Source organism: Carcharodon carcharias, chromosome 13 (assembly GCF_017639515.1).
Source record: "Carcharodon carcharias isolate sCarCar2 chromosome 13, sCarCar2.pri, whole genome shotgun sequence".
Taxonomy (NCBI): domain Eukaryota; kingdom Metazoa; phylum Chordata; class Chondrichthyes; order Lamniformes; family Lamnidae; genus Carcharodon; species Carcharodon carcharias.
The window spans coordinates 121,557,370-121,575,562 of record NC_054479.1 but is presented as its reverse complement, the minus strand read 5'-3'; the positions used below and the strand labels follow the sequence as shown (position 1 = coordinate 121,575,562).

At 41.2% G+C, this 18,193-nt stretch overlaps 1 protein-coding gene across 5 annotated transcripts in view; it reads right to left on the bottom strand.

Moving 5' to 3' along the window:
- The window catches only part of dennd6b (DENN/MADD domain containing 6B), a 95,077-nt gene extending 77,262 nt beyond the window's left edge, over positions 1 to 17,815 (bottom strand). For all 5 annotated transcript variants that reach the window (XR_005944943.1, XM_041203652.1, XM_041203651.1 and 2 more), the window contains exons 1-3: positions 17,651 to 17,815; positions 14,258 to 14,296; positions 3,469 to 3,511 (exon numbers count right to left, since the gene is read on the bottom strand). Coding sequence is in view for 4 of the 5 variants with exons in the window: in XM_041203652.1 (XP_041059586.1) it covers positions 3,469 to 3,511; positions 14,258 to 14,296; positions 17,651 to 17,815 (247 nt within the window). In the remaining variant the exon portion in view is untranslated. The remainder of the gene's footprint in view (positions 1 to 3,468; positions 3,512 to 14,257; positions 14,297 to 17,650) is intronic.
- Between the last annotated feature and the right edge of the window lie 378 nt (positions 17,816 to 18,193).

Sequence of the window (18,193 nt, the reverse complement as noted above, 5' to 3'; positions counted from 1 at the left end):
AATAGGCTAGGTGCTAAATAAGTTCAGTTGTTTCTTCTTTCTTATGGAAAACTTTTAGAGGATCTCATCATAACAATGCAGTGAAGGGTGGCTAATCTTTCAAAGTTTATAAGCCAGGAAAAAGAATATGCATGAGCAACATCAGTATATTTTAAATATACATTATGCTAATACACTAAATAATAATCTCAATGCAATTACAACTCATTTTGAAACCTAGCTCATTAGTCTGGTTCATCACGCTTTGTATCCAACTACTGGCAACTTTCCCTCATTCACTTTAATTTGTTACCTCCTTATTTCTCACATTCAGTTACTGGCATCAACTGCTATCTCATATTTTCAAAGACTGGACATGTCTACACTGATTAGACCAACAACTGTGTTGGGATGTTTTTCCAATATCACTAAGCAGAAAAACAGCTCTACAAGCACCTCTCTCGTGGAGGCACTGCTAATATCATAATCTGAACATGAGGTTCAATGAAACTAAGAGAAGCTAAAGCATAAACTTATCCATATCAATTAATGAGTGTGCCGACAGTCATAGAAGGCCTTGAGCATATCGATGAACAGCACATGTTCCCTCTCCAGTGCCATCCAGATGTGGACAAGACCATGGAAGAGAACCAGGGGTAACATGAACCTGTGAATTGCCGCTTTTGCCAAAACTCCAGGTCCTTTCTTAGTTTTTTAAGAATTTCAGCCCGTACACACCAGGTGTTAAAGAGTAGACCTAAAAATCACACCCTTCACAATGTCATTGTCTAATAATGCAGGCTATGTTCCCTCCCTGGTGACATCGGCTCTGGGCTGGAGAGGAACTTGCAGTGGGAGGTAGAGGATCCAATTGTTGTGGTCCATGTAGGTACCAACAACATGGATATGACTAGGAAAGCTTATTCAGAGTATAAGCAGCTGGGGCTAAATTAAAAAGCAGAGCCTCAAAGGTAATAATCCCTGGATTATTACATAGAAAATAGGAGGAGTAGGTCATTCGGCCCTTTGAGCCTGCTCTGAGCCTGATCATGGTTGATCCTGCATCTGAACGCCATATTCCTGTGCTCTCCCCATACCCTTTGATACCTTTAGAGTCCATAAATCTATCTATTTCCTTCTTAAATATATTTAGTGAATTGGCCTCCACAGCCTTCTGTGGCAGAGAATTCCATAGGTTCACCACCATCTGAGTGAAGAAGTTTCTCCTCAGCTTAGTCCTAAATGGTATATCCCGTATCCTGAGACTGTGACCCCTTGTTCTAGACTCCCAGCCAGAGGAAATATCATCCTTCATCCAGCCTGTCCATCCCTGCCAGAACTGTATACACTTCAATTAGATCCCCTCTCATTCTTCTAAACTCCAGTGAATACAGGCCTAATTAGCCCAATCTCTCCTCATACGACAATCCTGCCATCCCAGGAATCAGTGTGGTGAACCTTCGCTGCACTCCCTCAATGGCAAGTATATACTTTCTTAGGTAAGGAGGCCAAAACTGCATACAGTGCTCCAGGTGTGGTCTCATCAAGGCACTGCACAGGTTAAGACATCCTTGCTCCTGTATTCAAGTCCTCTTGCAATGAAGGCCAACATACCATTTGCCTTCTTAATTGGTGCTGCACCTGCATGCTTGCTTTCAGTGATTGGTGGACAAAGACCTACTAAAGTTGCTAACTTTACACTTCTCCACGTTATACTGCATCTGCCATGCATTTGCCCACTCACTCAACCTGTCTAAATTGCCTTGAAGCTTCTTAACATCTTTCTCATCGTTCACATTCCCACCAAGTTTTGTGTCGTCATATATTAGCCGAATAGATGAGTGAGAACCAGTGATTCTGATGTATTTGGATTTTGAGAAAGGTTTTGATTAAAGTCCCACATAAGAGGTTAGTGTGTAAAATTAAAGCATGTGGGATTGGGGGTAATATATTGGCATGGATTGAGAATTGGTTAGCAGACAGAAACAGAGAGTAGGAATAATATTCGAAAATATTACATTTGATCCCTCATCCAAATCATTGACACATATTGTGAATAGCGGGGGCCCAAGCACTTATCCCTGCGGTACTCCACTAGTCACCGTCTGCTACTCCGAAAAAGACCCGTTTATTCCTGAACTGAGACCAATTATAATCACCTGGAAAAGGATACAAAGAAAATTATTAACGCTGAAGGCTGACAAGTCCCTCCCAACTGTGGGCAAAAATTTGGAGATGGAGTATAATGTAGGAAAATGTGAACTTGTCCAGTTTGGCAGGAAGAATAGAAAAGCAATATTATTTAAATGGAGAGAGATTGTAGAACTCTGTGGTACAGAGGAATGGTACATGAATTATAAAAAGTTAGCATGCAGATACAACAAGTGATTAGGACAGCAAATGGAAAGTTATCGTTTATTGCAAGGGTAATGGAATATAAAAGTAGGGAAGTTTTACTACAGCTGTGTGACACCACATCTGGAGTACTGTGTAATGTTTTGGTCTCCTTACTTAACAAAAAATATAAATGCATCGGGAGCAGTTCATGAAAGGTTCACTAGTTGGATTCCTGGGATGAACGGGTTGTCTTAGGAGGAAAAGATGGACAGGTTGAGCTTCTATCCATGGAAATTTAGAGGAATGAAAGGTGATCTTACTGAAGCATATAAGATCCTGAAAGGACTTGACAGGGTGGATGCTGAAAGGATGCTTCCCCTTATGAGGGAGACTAGCACTAAAGGATACCCTTTAAAAATAAGGGATCTCCGATTTAAGACAGAGCTGAAATGAAATTCTTTTTCTCAGAGGGCCATTAGTCTGTGATCTTCCCCACAGAGCAGAGGAGGCAGGTTCACTGAATATTTTTAAGGTTGAGTTAAATATATTCTTGACTGACAAGGGAGTCAAAAGTTATAGGGGACAGACAGGAAAGTAGAGGCCATAATCAGATCAGCCATGATTTTATCAAATGGCCAAGCAGGCTTGAGGAGCCAAATGATCTACTCCTGCTCCAAATTCATATGTTTGTAAATATCCTTGAATCCCTGATCCCACACAATTATGGAAGCATCACAACCGTTCAAGAAGGCAGCCCACCAGCACCTTCTTAATGCAACTAGAGATGCACAATTAAATTCAGCCTTGTCAGCATCATCGACATTCAAAGGCCAAACTGGGAATTTTCTAGATTTATGAGCAAGAAATGCTGATGCTGAAAACCTAGAAACAAAAAAGAAAGTTTAGCTCACAACGGGGCAATTCTTGCTTGCGCTGGTTTTAAACCCTCCTTGCACTGATTTATACAGCCTCCTGCTTTCTTCCCAAACTAATCCTTAAATTCAAGGACTTCTGAAAAGAGAATAGTAATAAACAGCAGTAAAAATCTCAGGATTAAATATGTTTCTGGGTGGAATAGAATGATCTGCACAAGTACAGCTTACTTAAAGGTCAATAGGAAAAGAGTACACCTCATTTGAGCAGATTTCTTACCCGAGTAGGAATCTGGAAAGGACAGGTAGCAGATGCTGGTTTTCTGAAAATAAAGAAAAACAAAAGCAGAGAGGAAAAAACAAACCTAGGGTTAGTGATAGTGAATGGGACAGCGATGAGGCAAGTTTTAAACTTTGAGGTCTTCAAAATAATAAATGTCTTTGTTTTAACAGATTAGAAAGTCCCCCTTGGCTTTTAAGCAAACACAACAGGAAATTAGAATGACTTCCAATAAGTTGAAAATGAATTGAATTATAAGTGTATCCTGAAAAACATGAAAATTAACTTCCAATTCCTTCAGCATTCCATATTTCTCCTAACAACTATATTCATCAACTGATTCCCCATTTAGTTAAGAGGGGTGGAAATTATTCAGAGATGTGTTATTTTTCTCAAGAAGGCTACTTATATTCCATTTTCCTTTCCTCCTTGCTTCATAAGCCACTATCCAGCTAAAGAGACAAACAGGTGATTTCCTGTGAGGTCTCTGTCAATCCCTATTTAAAAAGCAGTGGATAGCGCTACTTTGCTTTTCCCAATGGGGAAACACCCGTCGCCACTGGACTGGGTCCCCGAGTATGCATTCACTTGCAGAGACCACCTTGTATTCTAACACTTGATGCACAGCACTCTCTCCTACCTTCCATCACCCAATATCATATTTGCTTTAAAATAAAAGGTATCTAAAATAATTGATGAATGAGAAAAAATACAAACCAGAAAAGATTCAATTTTTTTATGAACATACAGAATCACTGAATCACAGAATGTTACAGGACAGAAGGGGGTCATTCAGTCCATCATGCCTGCTTTTTGAAAGAATTATTCATTTAGTCCCGTTCCTTTGCTCTTTCCCTGCAGTCCTGTCAATTTTCCCCTTCACACATCTGTCCAATACCCTTTTGAAAGTTATTATTGAATCTGTTTCCATCACCCTTTTAGACAGTGCGTTCCAAATCATAACAGGCATAAAAAAATTCTCATATTACCTGTTTTTTTTTGCTGATTACTATAAATCAGCGTCCTCTTGTTCCTGACCTTTCTGCCACTGGAAACAGTTTCTCTGATTTATTCTGTTAAAACCTTGATGACGAACACCTCTAACAAATCTTCAATTAATCTTCTCTGGTCAACCCTCACATTTCTTGCTTCTCCACGTAACTGAACTCCCTCACCACAAGTACCATTTTAGTAAATCTCCTCCGCTCCTTCTCTAAGGCTTTAAAAGTTTTCTTAAAGTGCAGTGCCCAGATTTAACACACTACACCAACTGGGCCCTATCCAGTGTCTTATAAATATTTAGCATAACTTCCATGTTTTTGTACTGTAATCCTGATCCTTTTTTTCTAGAAAAGCCTTCTAAACTTGTCCTGCCACCTTCATAGATGTGTATACATTCAGCCTCAGGTCTCTCCACTCCTACACTCCCTTTCATTTATGTTGACTATCCTTATTTATCTGACCAAAATGCACCACTTCACACTTTTTTGTTCCAATATTGTGTGCTGACAACATCAGGAGAATTACCTATTCCAAGTGTGAGAAAGCTGCATTAAGATCAGTAAAAATGCCTTTAGTAATTGAAAATGGAATGTCCTCCAGCTCCTTTTATGACTGTTCAAGGGAAATTTGGCTCATTTTCCCCCCATTCTATATTAATTCACAATTTAGATTAAGAAGGCCTTTTGTTCCATTCAATTCCAACCCTGCCATTTTCTCATTATAAAACTTAACTGTTTATGAGGTTCAGTGCCCTAAATTCAACTACCCTTTCTGGAATAGTCAAGTCTGAAGGTGACAGATGCATGCATGACAGCTTCAGGAATAGATGAGCTGTGGTAGGATTGGAGGCAGGCAACATTATGGAGCTGGAAGGAGGTTGTTCTCATGATGATGAGGATATGGGTCAGAATAAAACTTGGCATCAAAATCAAATATTGAAACTGGAAGTAATTTGGCTCAGGGAGGGAAATGAAATCATGGACAAGGATATGGAGTTTGTGGTGGAGCCAAAGCTGATGATTTCTTTCTGTCTTTCCAATACAATATTTAGCTAGAGGAAATTGCTGCGCATCTAAGACTGAATGTCGAGCAAGCCTTTTGACAACACAAACAGTGGAGGGGTCAAGAGAGACGGTGGAGAAGTAGAACTGGGACCTGTCAGAGTAAAATTGGAAACTGGCCACATGTACAAAGATGATGTTGCATGTAGATGAGGCAGAGGAGGGAGCCAAAGAAAATAAAAGCAAAAATAAAAATACCTGGAAAAACTCAGCAGGTCTGACAGCATCTGCATTTCAAGTCCGTATGATTCTTCAACAGAACTAAGGACAAATAGAAGAGAGGTGAAATATAAGCTGGTTCAAGGGGGGAGTGGGACAAGTAGAGCTGGATAGAGGGCCAGTGATAGGTAGAGGCAAAGAAGAGATTGCCAAAGATGTCATAGACAAAAGGACAAAGGTGTTGACGGTGGTGACATTAGCTAAGATACGTGCTAATAGGTGAAACTAGGATTATTTACAGGGAAATCTAGGCTTAGCAGAATTAACAGAAATGTGGCTACAGACTGGACATGAATGTAAAATGTGCATATAATACATCTAGGAGGGATAGGAAAGATAAAAAAGAAACAGAGTAACAATATTGGTAAAGGAGAGAATATACGCTATAGAGAGTCAAAAGACAAGGAAAAGCTACAGGTAAAGTCAATATGGTTGCTGCTCAAAGATAAATCAAAAGGCTTAACATATTAGTAAAGTTATACTGCACATCTCAAAACTATGGGAAGGATATGAAAGAAATGCAGTATGATTAGTGGGATGAGTTGGTATAACAAAAGAATTATTGTACAAATAGTCGTTTGGTAGTACAGAACATGAATATTGCTGAAAAAAAACATTTTGTGGAAGCTTTTCGTCTTGCACTCATCAGGACAATCGCAAGAATACTAATGTTGAGGAAGCAAAACTTTGTACTGTATGAGAAGAGAGTGCTGATTGGTTGGCAAGTGGACTCTGATTGGTAGAGGCATTGCAAAGGACAATGTACCAGTTAATGGTGACTGACAGTTAACTGCCAAGCATTGTTTGAAATTTAAATCAGGCAGTTTGACTCTGATTGGTCAAGGCATTGCCCTGAGGAATTAACCAGCGAATGGTCGTCACTTATCTTGTTTAGCTGAAACAGGCACAATGTGTATACATGTTCTTTCTGTCTGCAAAGAACAGGGCCCTGTGTATTAATATTTGTAGCTTCCAGTACATGCAAATGCGCCACGCTGCAAGCCTAACTGACAATCTTAAATTGGTTGTCATTGTAATTCTTAGCATACTGAGGATTACTTAGCAAATGCTGTCCAATTGCGGAATCACATCTAACGTTGGACAATGTGTTTTGAGTTTTGCAAGCATGGGCTGGTTAGGTACGATCTATACCTTGCCTGTTGCAAACAGCATGTGAACATGCTGTCTGATACAATCCACCAGCCTTTGGGACGTATGGCCTACATACCTAGCATCACACTTGCACTGAAATTCACATACCACATTACTCATTTGTGAGATCGGCAGAATGTCTTTTTGGCTTGACAGCAGCATCCTGTTAGTGGCGAATATCACATGTGTTGCTACTACATAGTAGCAGCGTGAAACAGCTAGCTTCACCGATTGCTCAAATTTTTGAGATACCTTGCCCTTCCAGGGTAATCTGAGGTAGAATGGGCACTTTTCAGGGCCGAAAGTGATGACCTTAGGCTTGTTCGTGAGTTTGCATGACATACAGCAAGAAATGGTCTGATCAGGGTAGCCATTATCCCACAGGATGTCTCTGATGCATCAAGCTTGCATGGTGAGCAAATGGCTTGGGCCCAATTTATGAGGTGGCCTTTAAAGCCTATCTTACAGTGAGTGGAACTGTAAGAATCCCAACGCATGTATTGACCAATAAAGGTAGGCTTGTGGTACACCATGGTAGAGAACCCCCTGGCAGATTTCTCAACTAGCATGTCTAGGAAAGGGAGTCCATTTGACTGTTCCATTTTAAAGGTGAATGGGCTGAAGGAGATAAATGTAAGTGAGCTGCTTGAAAGCTGTGACCACAAAATAAGTTTTAAGAACCAACTGGAAAGGAAAAATTTTAGTACAAAAACTAGAAGATCAGATTAGAATACAGCAAATCTTAGAAAGATGCAAGGTGAGCTAGCTCAGGTGAGGTGGAAAGCAAATTTGGTACATTGGACTGTAAAGCAACACAATGTTTTTTGAATAAAATGCAACAGTACTGAATTAGTCTATTCCATTAAAAAGATAAAGCGCTAATAGTTTTAGGATATAATGGATAAACAAAGAGATTAGAAACTAATTAAAATTGAAGAAAAGGGCCAATGAGGACTATAAAAATAATGAAAAAAGGAGAATGAGAGAATAGAAGGGTTTAAGAGTGGGATAAGAAAACCAAAGAAAGATGAAGAAAACAAATTCAAAACATTAGAAGGAACAATACAATAAGTATTTTACATGAATTTCAATAAAAAGAGAATTGTTAAAAGTGAGACGTGGACCTGAGAGGAGAGTATTGTCAAATTGTAGATGATCAGAAAATGGTTATTACAATATTTAACAAATACTTTGTATCAGTCTTCTTTACTGAAGAGAAGGATATCAGAGAGGAGGTGAATCCTGACATGTTTGAGAATAAGATAAGTGATGTTGTGATGGATAAAAGGAAAATTTTAAATAAATTAAAGGAAGACAAAGTGCCAAAGCATTAAATGATAGATTTAAAGGATCCCAAGGGAAAAGAGGGAGGAAATTTCAGAAGCCCTAGAAATAAAATTTCAGACTCTATTGAGTGTGAATTTTTGCCAGAGGACTGGAGGGTGGCCAGTGTAGTCCCATTTTTAATAAGCAAAACATAACTTAACTTCTACTTGTTATTAATGTTTTCCCAGATTAATGTCGCTAGAAGTGTCCCCAACATTAATGCTATACCTACTGGTTTATCTCCCTTGCACTTTTCTGAATAAGAGTGTAGGAGTGTAACATTGGCAATCCTCCAGTTCTCTGGCACCATCCTCAACTTGGAAGATTGTGACCAGAGCCTCTTTAATTTCCATCTTTGTTTTGAGCAACCACCTAGGATCGCATGGGGACTTTTCTACTTTGAGGACTGTGAACCTTTGAAGTACCTGCTCTTGATCTATTTCATTCTGTCAGTTCAACAATTCTGTGACATATCTCTACTATCACCTCCTTTACTATGACATTGCCAGTAAACTCTTCTCTGGTGAAGACTGATGCAAAGTACTCATTTAGTATCTCAACCAAGCCCTCTCAGTTCTCCTCTGCACAGTGTATTCTCCTTGATTCTCTACTATATAATGAACCTGACATTTATCATCATAAGCCTCCTTTTTGTTTCATTTCAATCTACCATAGATGTCAGCATATAAATTGACATTTGAAGCACCGAAAAATTCCTCCAAAAACGGGGGTCCAGTTATACAGTGAGTGTAAAAGTGAACTGCTGGCATGAGTGGTCACCATTTTGAAATGTCATCAGCATCTGACGCAAAGGACTGGGGGTGCCTTAAAGTCCCGTGCATCTTCACAACATAGCCCGTATTGCCTACTTAATCCCTTGCACCCAATTATAAGGTAGCAGTAAGTAAAACATGCATTTGTGGTGTGAAAAACTGAGGCTGGCTTCTAATGCAAGTACAGTTTTTCATGGCTGAAAAGGGGGGTTGACTTATATGCCAAGTATACACAAAAACATGGTTTTTGGGGCCAGAAAAATGGGATTGTTTTATTCGCCAAGTCGACTTATATGGCTTGATCTACAGTAATTACTTTGTTTTCTTGTACACATTTCTGCTCCTCCTTACCCTTAACACAGTTTTTTTTTTCCCCCAGGCTTTATCAGGATAATTGAAATCCCCATTATTACTACTCCATTGTTTTTACATCTTTCTGAAGTTTCTTGCAGATTTGCTCCTCTAACTCATTCCCACTATGTTTTTATAATTCATTCACAGGATGTGGGCTTTGCTAACTGGGCCAGCATTTATTGCCCATCCCTAGTTGTCCTTGAGATGGTGGTGGTGAGCTGCTTTCTTCAATCGCTGCAGTCCATGTGGTGTAGATACACCCACAGTGCTGTTAGGAAGGGAGTTCCAGGATTTTGACCCAGCGACAGTGAAGGAACGGCGATATATTTCCAAGTTAGGATGGTGAGTGACATGGAGGGGAACTTCCAGATGGTGATATTCCCATCTATCTGCTGCCCTTGTTCTTGTAGATGGTAGTGGTCGTGGGTTTGGAAGGTACTGCGTAAAGAGCCTTGGTGAGTTCCTGCTGTGCATCTTGTGGATGGTACACACTGCTGCTACTGTGCGTCGGTGGTGGAACGAGTGAATGTTTGTGGATGCGGTGCCCAATCAAGAGGGCTGCTTTGTCCTGAACAGTGTCAAGCTTCGAATGTTGGGGGAGCTGCACTCATCCAGGCAAGTGGGGAGTATTCCACCACACTCCTGACATGCCTTGTAGGTGGTGGACAGACTTTGGGGAGTCAGGAAGTGAGTTACTCTTCGCACGATTCCTAGCCTCTGACCTGCTTTTGTAGCCACAGTATTTATATGGCAGGTCCAGTTCAGTTTATAGCCAATGATAACTCCCAGGATGTTGATAGTGGGGTAATTCAGTGATGGTCATGCCATTGAATGTCAAGGGGTGATGGTTAGATTCTCTCCTATTGGTGATGGTCACTGCCTGGCACATATGTGGCACAAATGTTGCCACTTGTCAGCCTAAGCCTGGATACTGTCTAGATCTTGCTGCATTTGGGCATGGACTGCTTCAGTATCTGAGGAGTCACGAATGGTGCTGAGCATTGTGCAATCATCAGCGAACGTCCCCCCTTCTGACCTTATGATGGAAGGAAGGTCATCGATGAAGCAGCTGAAGGTGGTTGGGCCAGGAACACTACTCTGAGGAACTCCTACAGTGATGTTCTGGAGCTGAGATGACTGACCTCCAACAACCACAACCATCTTCCTTTGCGCTAGATATGACTCCAACCAGTGGAGAGTTTTCCTCCTGATTCCCACTGACTCCAGTTTTGCTAGGGCTTCTTGATGCCACACTCGATCAAATGCAGTCTCAATGTCAAGGGCAGTCACTCTAACCTCACCTCGATGGGCCTTTTTCTGTGCTGTAAACCTCTATGACCTTGGGAGTTCAGCTCTTTTGTCCATGTTTGAACCAAGGCTGTAATGAGGTCAGGAGCTGAGTGGCCCTGGCAGAACCCAAACTGGGCACCAGTGGGCAGGTTTTGCTAAGAAAGTGCCACTTGATAGCAATGTTGATGACCCTTCCATTACTTTACTGATAATCGAGAGTAGACTGATCGGGCAGTAATTGGGCGGGCTGGATTTGCGCTATTTTACTGCCAAGATATTGTCAGGGCCCATATCCTTTGCAATATCTAGTGCCTTCAGATATCATGTGGAGTGAATTGAATTGGCTGAAAACTGACATCTGTGATGCTGGGGAACTCCAAAGGAGGTCGAGATTGATCATCCACTTGGCACTTCTGGCTGAAGTTTGTAGCAAATGCTCCAGCCTTATCTTTTGCACTATGTGCTGGACTCCCCCATCATTGAGGATGGGGATATTTGTGGAGCCTCCTCCTTCAGTGAGATGCTTAATTGTCCACCACCATTCACGACTGGATGTAGCAGGACTGCAGAACTTAGATCTGATCCGTTGGTTGTGGGATTACTTAGTTCTGTCTGTCATTTGCTGCTTATGCTGTTTGGCATGCAAGTAGTCCTGTGTCTGTCCTTGGCTTGCTGCATTGTTCCAGTGAAGTCCAACGCAAACTGGAGGAACAACACCTCATCTTACGACTAGGGACTTTACAGCCTTCCAGACTGAATATTGAATTCAACAACTTTAGGTCGTGAGCTCCCTCCCCCATCCCCACCCCCTTTCTGTTTCCCCCTTCTTTTTTTTTCCAATAAATTATAAAGATTTTCCTTTTCCTACCTATTTCCATTATTAAAAAAAAAAACCCACTAGAGCTATACCTTGAGTGCCCTACCATCCATTCTTAATTAGCACATTCGTTTAGATAATATCACCAACTTTAACTTTAACACCTATGTGTTCTATTGTACTATTGTCGTTGACATCTTTTGATGATCTGCTTCTATCACTGCTTGTTTGTCCCTACAACCACACCAACCCCCTCCACCTCTCTGTCTCTCTATCTCTCCGCCCCCCACACACACACCTTAAACCAGCTTATATTTCAGCTCTTTCCTGGACTCGAACTCAAGTTCTGTCGAAGGGTCATGAGGACTCGAAACGTCAACTCTTTTCTTCTCCGCCGATGCTGCCAGACCTGCTGAGTTTTTCCAGGTAATTCTGTTTTTGTTTAAGTAGTCCTATGTTATAGCTTCACCAGGTTGACACCTCATTTTTAGGTATGCCCGGTGCTGCTCCTGGCATGCCCTCCTGCACTCTTCATTGAACGAGGATTGATCCCCTGCCTTGATGGTAATGGTTGAATGGGGGATATACCGGGCCATGAGGTTACAGATTGTGTTGGAGTACAATTCTGCTGCTGCTGATGGTCCATAGCGCCTCATGGATGCCCAGTCTTGAGTTGCTAGATCTGTTTGAAATCTATCCCATTTAGCACAGTGGTAGGGACACACAACATGATGGAGGGTATCCTCAATGTGAAGGTGGGACTTCGTCTCCACAATGACTGTGCGGTGGTCACTCTTACCAATACTGTCATAGACAGATACATCTGTGGCAGGCAGGGTGGTGAGGATGAGGTCAAGTATGTTTTTCCCTCTTGTTGGTTCCCTCACCACCTGCCAGACCCAGTCTAGCAGTTATGTCTTCTAGAACTCAGCCAGCAATGATGTTACCAAGCCACTCTTGGTGATGGACATTGAAGGCCCCACCCAAAGTACATTCTGCGCTCTTGCCACCCTCAGTGCTTCCTCCAAGTGGTGTTCAACATGCAGGAGCACTGATTCATCAGCTGAGGGAGGGCGGTACGTGGTAATCAGCAGGAGGTTTCCTTGCCTATGTTTGACCTGATGCCATGAGATGCCATACATACTTCAGCATAACAACTACGATTCCGCTGCTTAAATCTAACCACATAGGTTCTTCGAACCCTCTTAGTGCATAATCCCTTTTCAAGGCTGCATGGTATACTTGAGCAATGCTGCCCACCCCCTCCTTTCCTTATGCCATATTCCTCCTGAATATATCGCAGCCAAGCATATTAAATCCCTATTCTTCTCTTTGTTTCAGCCGGGTTTCTGTTTATGTCACAATATCATAATACCATGTGGCAACATGTGCCTGCAGTTCATCAACCTAATGTGACATGCTCCTTGCACTTTTGGACATGCACTCCAAATTTGCCTTCGTCTGCTTTGAATTTCTTTTCTTCCTGATCCCTTTTTTTTCTGGACTATGCTTTACTCTAAAGGTTACTAGGTATATTTTCACCATAGCAGACAAGGCTCCAAGGTGACTTAGTAGAGATTTTAAAATTATGAAGGGTTTTAAAAGAGTCAATAAACAAAAATTATTTCCTCTAGTTATACAGTCAGTGAGAAATTTAAGGCAGAGGTGAGGAAAACTTTCTGAAGCATGCTTTGCTTCAGGGGTGGTTGCAGAGATTGCTGCACCTATTAAGGGAAATGCTGACTAAATATTTTGAAGAAAGAAAAATGCACACCTATGTGAATAGAACACAGCATTTTGATTAGCTTGGATTACTCTAGCAAAGAAGTGACACAAGCATGACGAAGCCTCCTTCTGTGTTGTAGATTTCTAAGGGACAAGGAACTTTGGCCTCCAAGAGATTAAAGAGCTGTGAAAAGGCTAAATATCACAAGCTCTCAGGATATCCCAAAATGCTGCACAGCAAATTAATTGCTGTTGTTTTGCAGGCAAAAATGATAGCCAAAATAGCCACAGGAAATTCTTACAAAAAGCACTGAAATAAATCAATTATTTGGTCTACTAGTGTTGGACGAGGGTGGACTCTTGGCCAGGACACCAGGAAAATTTCCTAATCTTCTTCCAAAAAAATACAATGGGATCATTTTCATCCAGCTGAATAGACAGTGGGGATCTTGGTTACTGTTTCATCCAAGGAAAGATGACACCACCAATGTTTCAACACTTGTTCAATACTGCAATCAAGTACCAGCCCAGATTGTGCGCTCAGAACCTGTAGCATCCTCAAACCCACAATATTCTGACTCAGAAGCTAAATTGCTATCACTAACCCAAGCTGGCCATTAATTTACTGGGAAAGTGCACTGACGTCCACATTATACAAATGAGCTCAAACGGCAACTAGACTTTTACAACAAAGAAGGTAAATTGACAGTAGTGGATGAAACTGTTTGTTACACAGCCTGCCTGATTTTTCTTCTCACTGATTTCAGGTTTCCATCCCAACAAAAGTGAAAATTATCTCTGGTATTTGAAGGAGGCGTCAGAAAATGTTAAGTTGGGATGTTTCCCAAGAAAGGAACAATTGTATTTGGCTGAAATTATCTTTTCCTTTTCCAAGAACTCTTATCTATGTTTTACAGCTTTCAGACTTCAAGAAAGCTTAGCAGTAGTTGTGCATTTTATGCAAATTCTATAAAGCAAAATTATCATGGTTGCAGTATTATCTGACAAGCTACAAGGGATCTCAATGGTACTATCTAGTGAATAGAAATTCCACAAATTTAATATCTTACCTCCTTTTCTGTAAGTCGCACATCATGGGGATACACAAGCTGAGGACCAAAAAAATACAAACAGCTCAACTGAAGAAATTTTTCATAAAACAGGATAAATTTTACATGTCCAAAATATTAAATATGTCTATCCTCAAAATATTTTGTTTTAAAACTTTATATTTGTAGGTATACCATGTGCTTTCCATGTGCTCTTGAAGAACAGGAAGATGCACTGCATTATCTTAAATAATAGGCAATTTTGTATCCATGCTATCATTGCCGCTTAATCCCATGTGCTTCTATTATTATTACTTTTTTCAAATGCCCTTCTAGTCCATACGTACACAACATCAATCACACTAACCTCATTATTCCTCTCTGTTACTTTGAAAATAGCAGAATCAAGGAACCCAACCCATTCCCATCTGCTGTAACATGTACCAAAGAAAATCAAGCCCTGGACAAGGTTGCTGCTAAAATCAGTCGGGGGCCTATATAACATGCAAAAGGCACTCCATTAATAAAATCTCAACATGCCCAGTCGCAAACGGTCCCTGCAGCCTCAGGCTTTACTTTTCATCTCACCCGATTATGTCTCCTCCCACAAACCCCCACCCCAATGATTTTTGGAGGTTTGGCACTGATGGAATCACTGGTTGGCCAGCATTTATTGCCCAACCCTAATTACCCTTGAGGTGGTGGTGTTAGGCTGCTTTCTTAAACCACTGCAATCCATGTGGTGTAGATACAGCCACAGTCACAGTGCTGTTCGGGAGGGAAACCATGCTTTACTGAGGAAAAGGTTTTACAAATCATTTAACACTTACTTTTTATCCTTACCTTGAGAATCTGTGCTCCAGATGAACACATTCCTGCACTGCCACTTAATTGCATATTCAATTCAACTTTGTGTTATCCGGCGCACTACCAACCGAAATTCGCTACTATGGAGTTTCTGATATTCCCTTAATATGAATGGTCACTTTACCAACTGGGAGCAATTACAAAGCTGTACCTTTTTTCTGTATTATTTTATACTTAGTGTTAATGTACTGTTTAAGATGAGAAGTAAAAAGAATACTGTTCTTTACTTCTTGAGTACTTGTACATTACTTCATGCTCCAAGTATTGCGCTGTATTCCATTGGTAAGTGGAACCCTCCGTGAACCGGCATTTCTGTTTAACTGGCACCACTATTCCCCATACATGCTGGATAATAAAGATTTTACTGTATAACCCACATGCTGGGCCAACACACAGTGTCAGTAATGGATTCTTCAGGTAATGGTACATGAAGCTTCTTTTAACTTCTTTAAGGTTCTAAATGCTAATTACAACACCACCTAAATAGCAGATACTGCATGAAAGGTAGTGCAGAGCATTGACACATTTATATTGGGCCATAATTTGCTGTGTCAGGGCATCTAGTTAGAATTACCATTACATGTTTAGGTTTTAAAAATGTAGCCAGTTGCTGAACATCAGTGAATGAAACTGAGCAAATGGAACCTGAACCAACTGGGCAAGCAATCTGCCCACCAGATTGATGGATTTCGAAATTAACATCACAAGGACCGACAAAGAAGTTTAAGTTGGAGTGAGTGAATTCAATGTCAAATCAGGTACAGAAAGAGAGAAAAAGACAGATCAGATCTAGAAAAAGAGAAAAAAGTGATGCCCACATTCTGTGAACGAATTAAAAAAAAACTGAATTTTTATGAGCTTTCTATGAGATACTTCAAAGGATCTGAAAATTCATGCACATCCATCACACTTAAACATAACTTCAGTATCACAAATCTGAGCTGATAGGCCTTAATTTATTTTTGTAGATCTAAATGTTTATTAATTTTGTTTTTAATTATAAGAGCTTGTCTACAATTGATGTTTGACTAGTCTACAGTTTCTTATTATATCCTTAAAACTATTCTTGAACTGGAAGCTAGCAAAGAAGACTGGTAGAACATGGTCAGGTTTTGAACAAGACTAGCAGAATGAAGTAAGGGAACCGGGGGACCAACAACAAAGAAGGATGATCAATTTCAAAATTGGGGACATGGGGGTGGGAATGAAAAATCAGGAAAAAGTATAAAATCTTTTTTAAAAATGAAGACCAGTTAAGTGTAGAAATTACTGAATGAAGAAATAAATGGTGGGTGAAATAGGTGCTTGCATCACAGTCTTACCAGTGGTGGGATGTCTGTAACTCAAGCATAACAAACAGATTGTTTTTCCCATCATGTAAAGTGTTGGCATAACTTATTTCCTCTTTGTAGGAATTTGTGACAAGAACTTGCATTTACTTAGCACCTTTAACACAGTATAGCATCCTAAGGCCCTTCACAGAAATGAAATCAAACAAAAATCAATACCAAGCCAAAGGAGGAGGTATTAGGAGAGATAGTTGAAAGCTTAGGAAGTAACTTTTGAAAGTCTTAAAGAAAGAAATATGCAAAAGCAGAGATATGCAAGGATAGAATTACAGAGCATAGGGCCTAGAAGGCTACATGCACAGCCACTAAGAGTGGGATGAAAAAATTTTGTGATGTACAAGAGACAGGAGTTGGAAGGATGCAGAGTTCTTCAAAAGTTGTACAGCTGGAAAATGTTGCAGCATTAGGCAGGGCAAGGCCCTGAATGAATTTGAACACAAGGATGAGAATTTTCTACTTAAGACTTTGGGGGAAACCAGGAGTATGTAAGTGAGCACAAGGATGATGGGCGAGTGGAATTTGATGAGGGATACAATAGAGGTAAGAGTTTAAGTCAAAGTTTTGAGAGACTGCGAAATGGTCAAGTCTCGAGCTGATAAAGGTAGGTATCAGGATTTCAACAGCAGAGGGACTGAGACGGGGTGGAGATGTGCAAAGTTAGTAGGGTGACTGTTGCAATGGAGGATATAGGTACACGGTTCAGGGTAAATCGGACGCTGAAATTGTAAATAGTGTGGCTGAACCTTAGGCAATGTCTGGGAGGGAGATGAAACAATGGTGAGTGCACAGAATTTGCAGCAGGGCCGAAGTCAATAGCTAGTCTTCCCAAGAGTAAACTGAAGAAATTGATGCTTGATAAAATGTCTGTTGCAAATGTTAAACCTGAGAAAATTGTGGCTCAGCTAGGCTTGGACGCCCAAGTAAGCAGCCTAACAACATGGGGACAGTGGTGGGAGAGGTCGACAAAAGTCACAATAAAGTGGAGCTGGGTGTCAGCAGGGTACATCTGAAACTTGATCCGCTATCTTCAGATCGCCAATCATGTTAGAGGAGGAAAAGGGCCAAACATGAGCAACACCAGTGCATATCATACAGTATACATACCGTATGTTACACATTGTATTACCCAACATTTCACCGCCCTCCTCCATCCCCAATCGCCTGTTACCAGCCTTCTCAGGGCGAGGCCTACCCTCACCTCGATCGCTTGTCCAAGCTCCAAGTCGAATGTGACCACACACACGCACTCAAGCCAGGCGGAGAAGTGGTCCCAGGGAAGTGCGAGTGCGAAGCCGGGGCTGGGGCTGAGGACCGAGCAATGCTTCGCCGTCCGAGCCCGGCCCCCTGTCTCCAACAGCTCCATGACAACGGGGCCGCGTTCTAAATCTCACGCATGCGCAGGGGAGCAGGACGCATGCACACCCTGTCCTGAGCAGGCAGCGGTTAACGCATGCGTATACTCAGAGCAAGCTGCCCGTTGACGCATGCGCAGTTCCTGACGGATCGAGGATTGTTATGCGAGATGGTGAAGGGTCCCAGCCGTCCAGGATTGGCTTTGAGTCCCCGGAAATTGCAGATCAAACTCCAGGTCACTTTTGTGTGCAACCCTGGAGAAAAATCACAGGGCCATTAAAAAAGATGTTTTTTTTTAATTTTCCTTGAACACCTCTTTACCATAGATAAAAATATTGAAAATGGGGAAAAAAGGCTGTTTAGCTGACAGTCAAGCATCATCCATAGA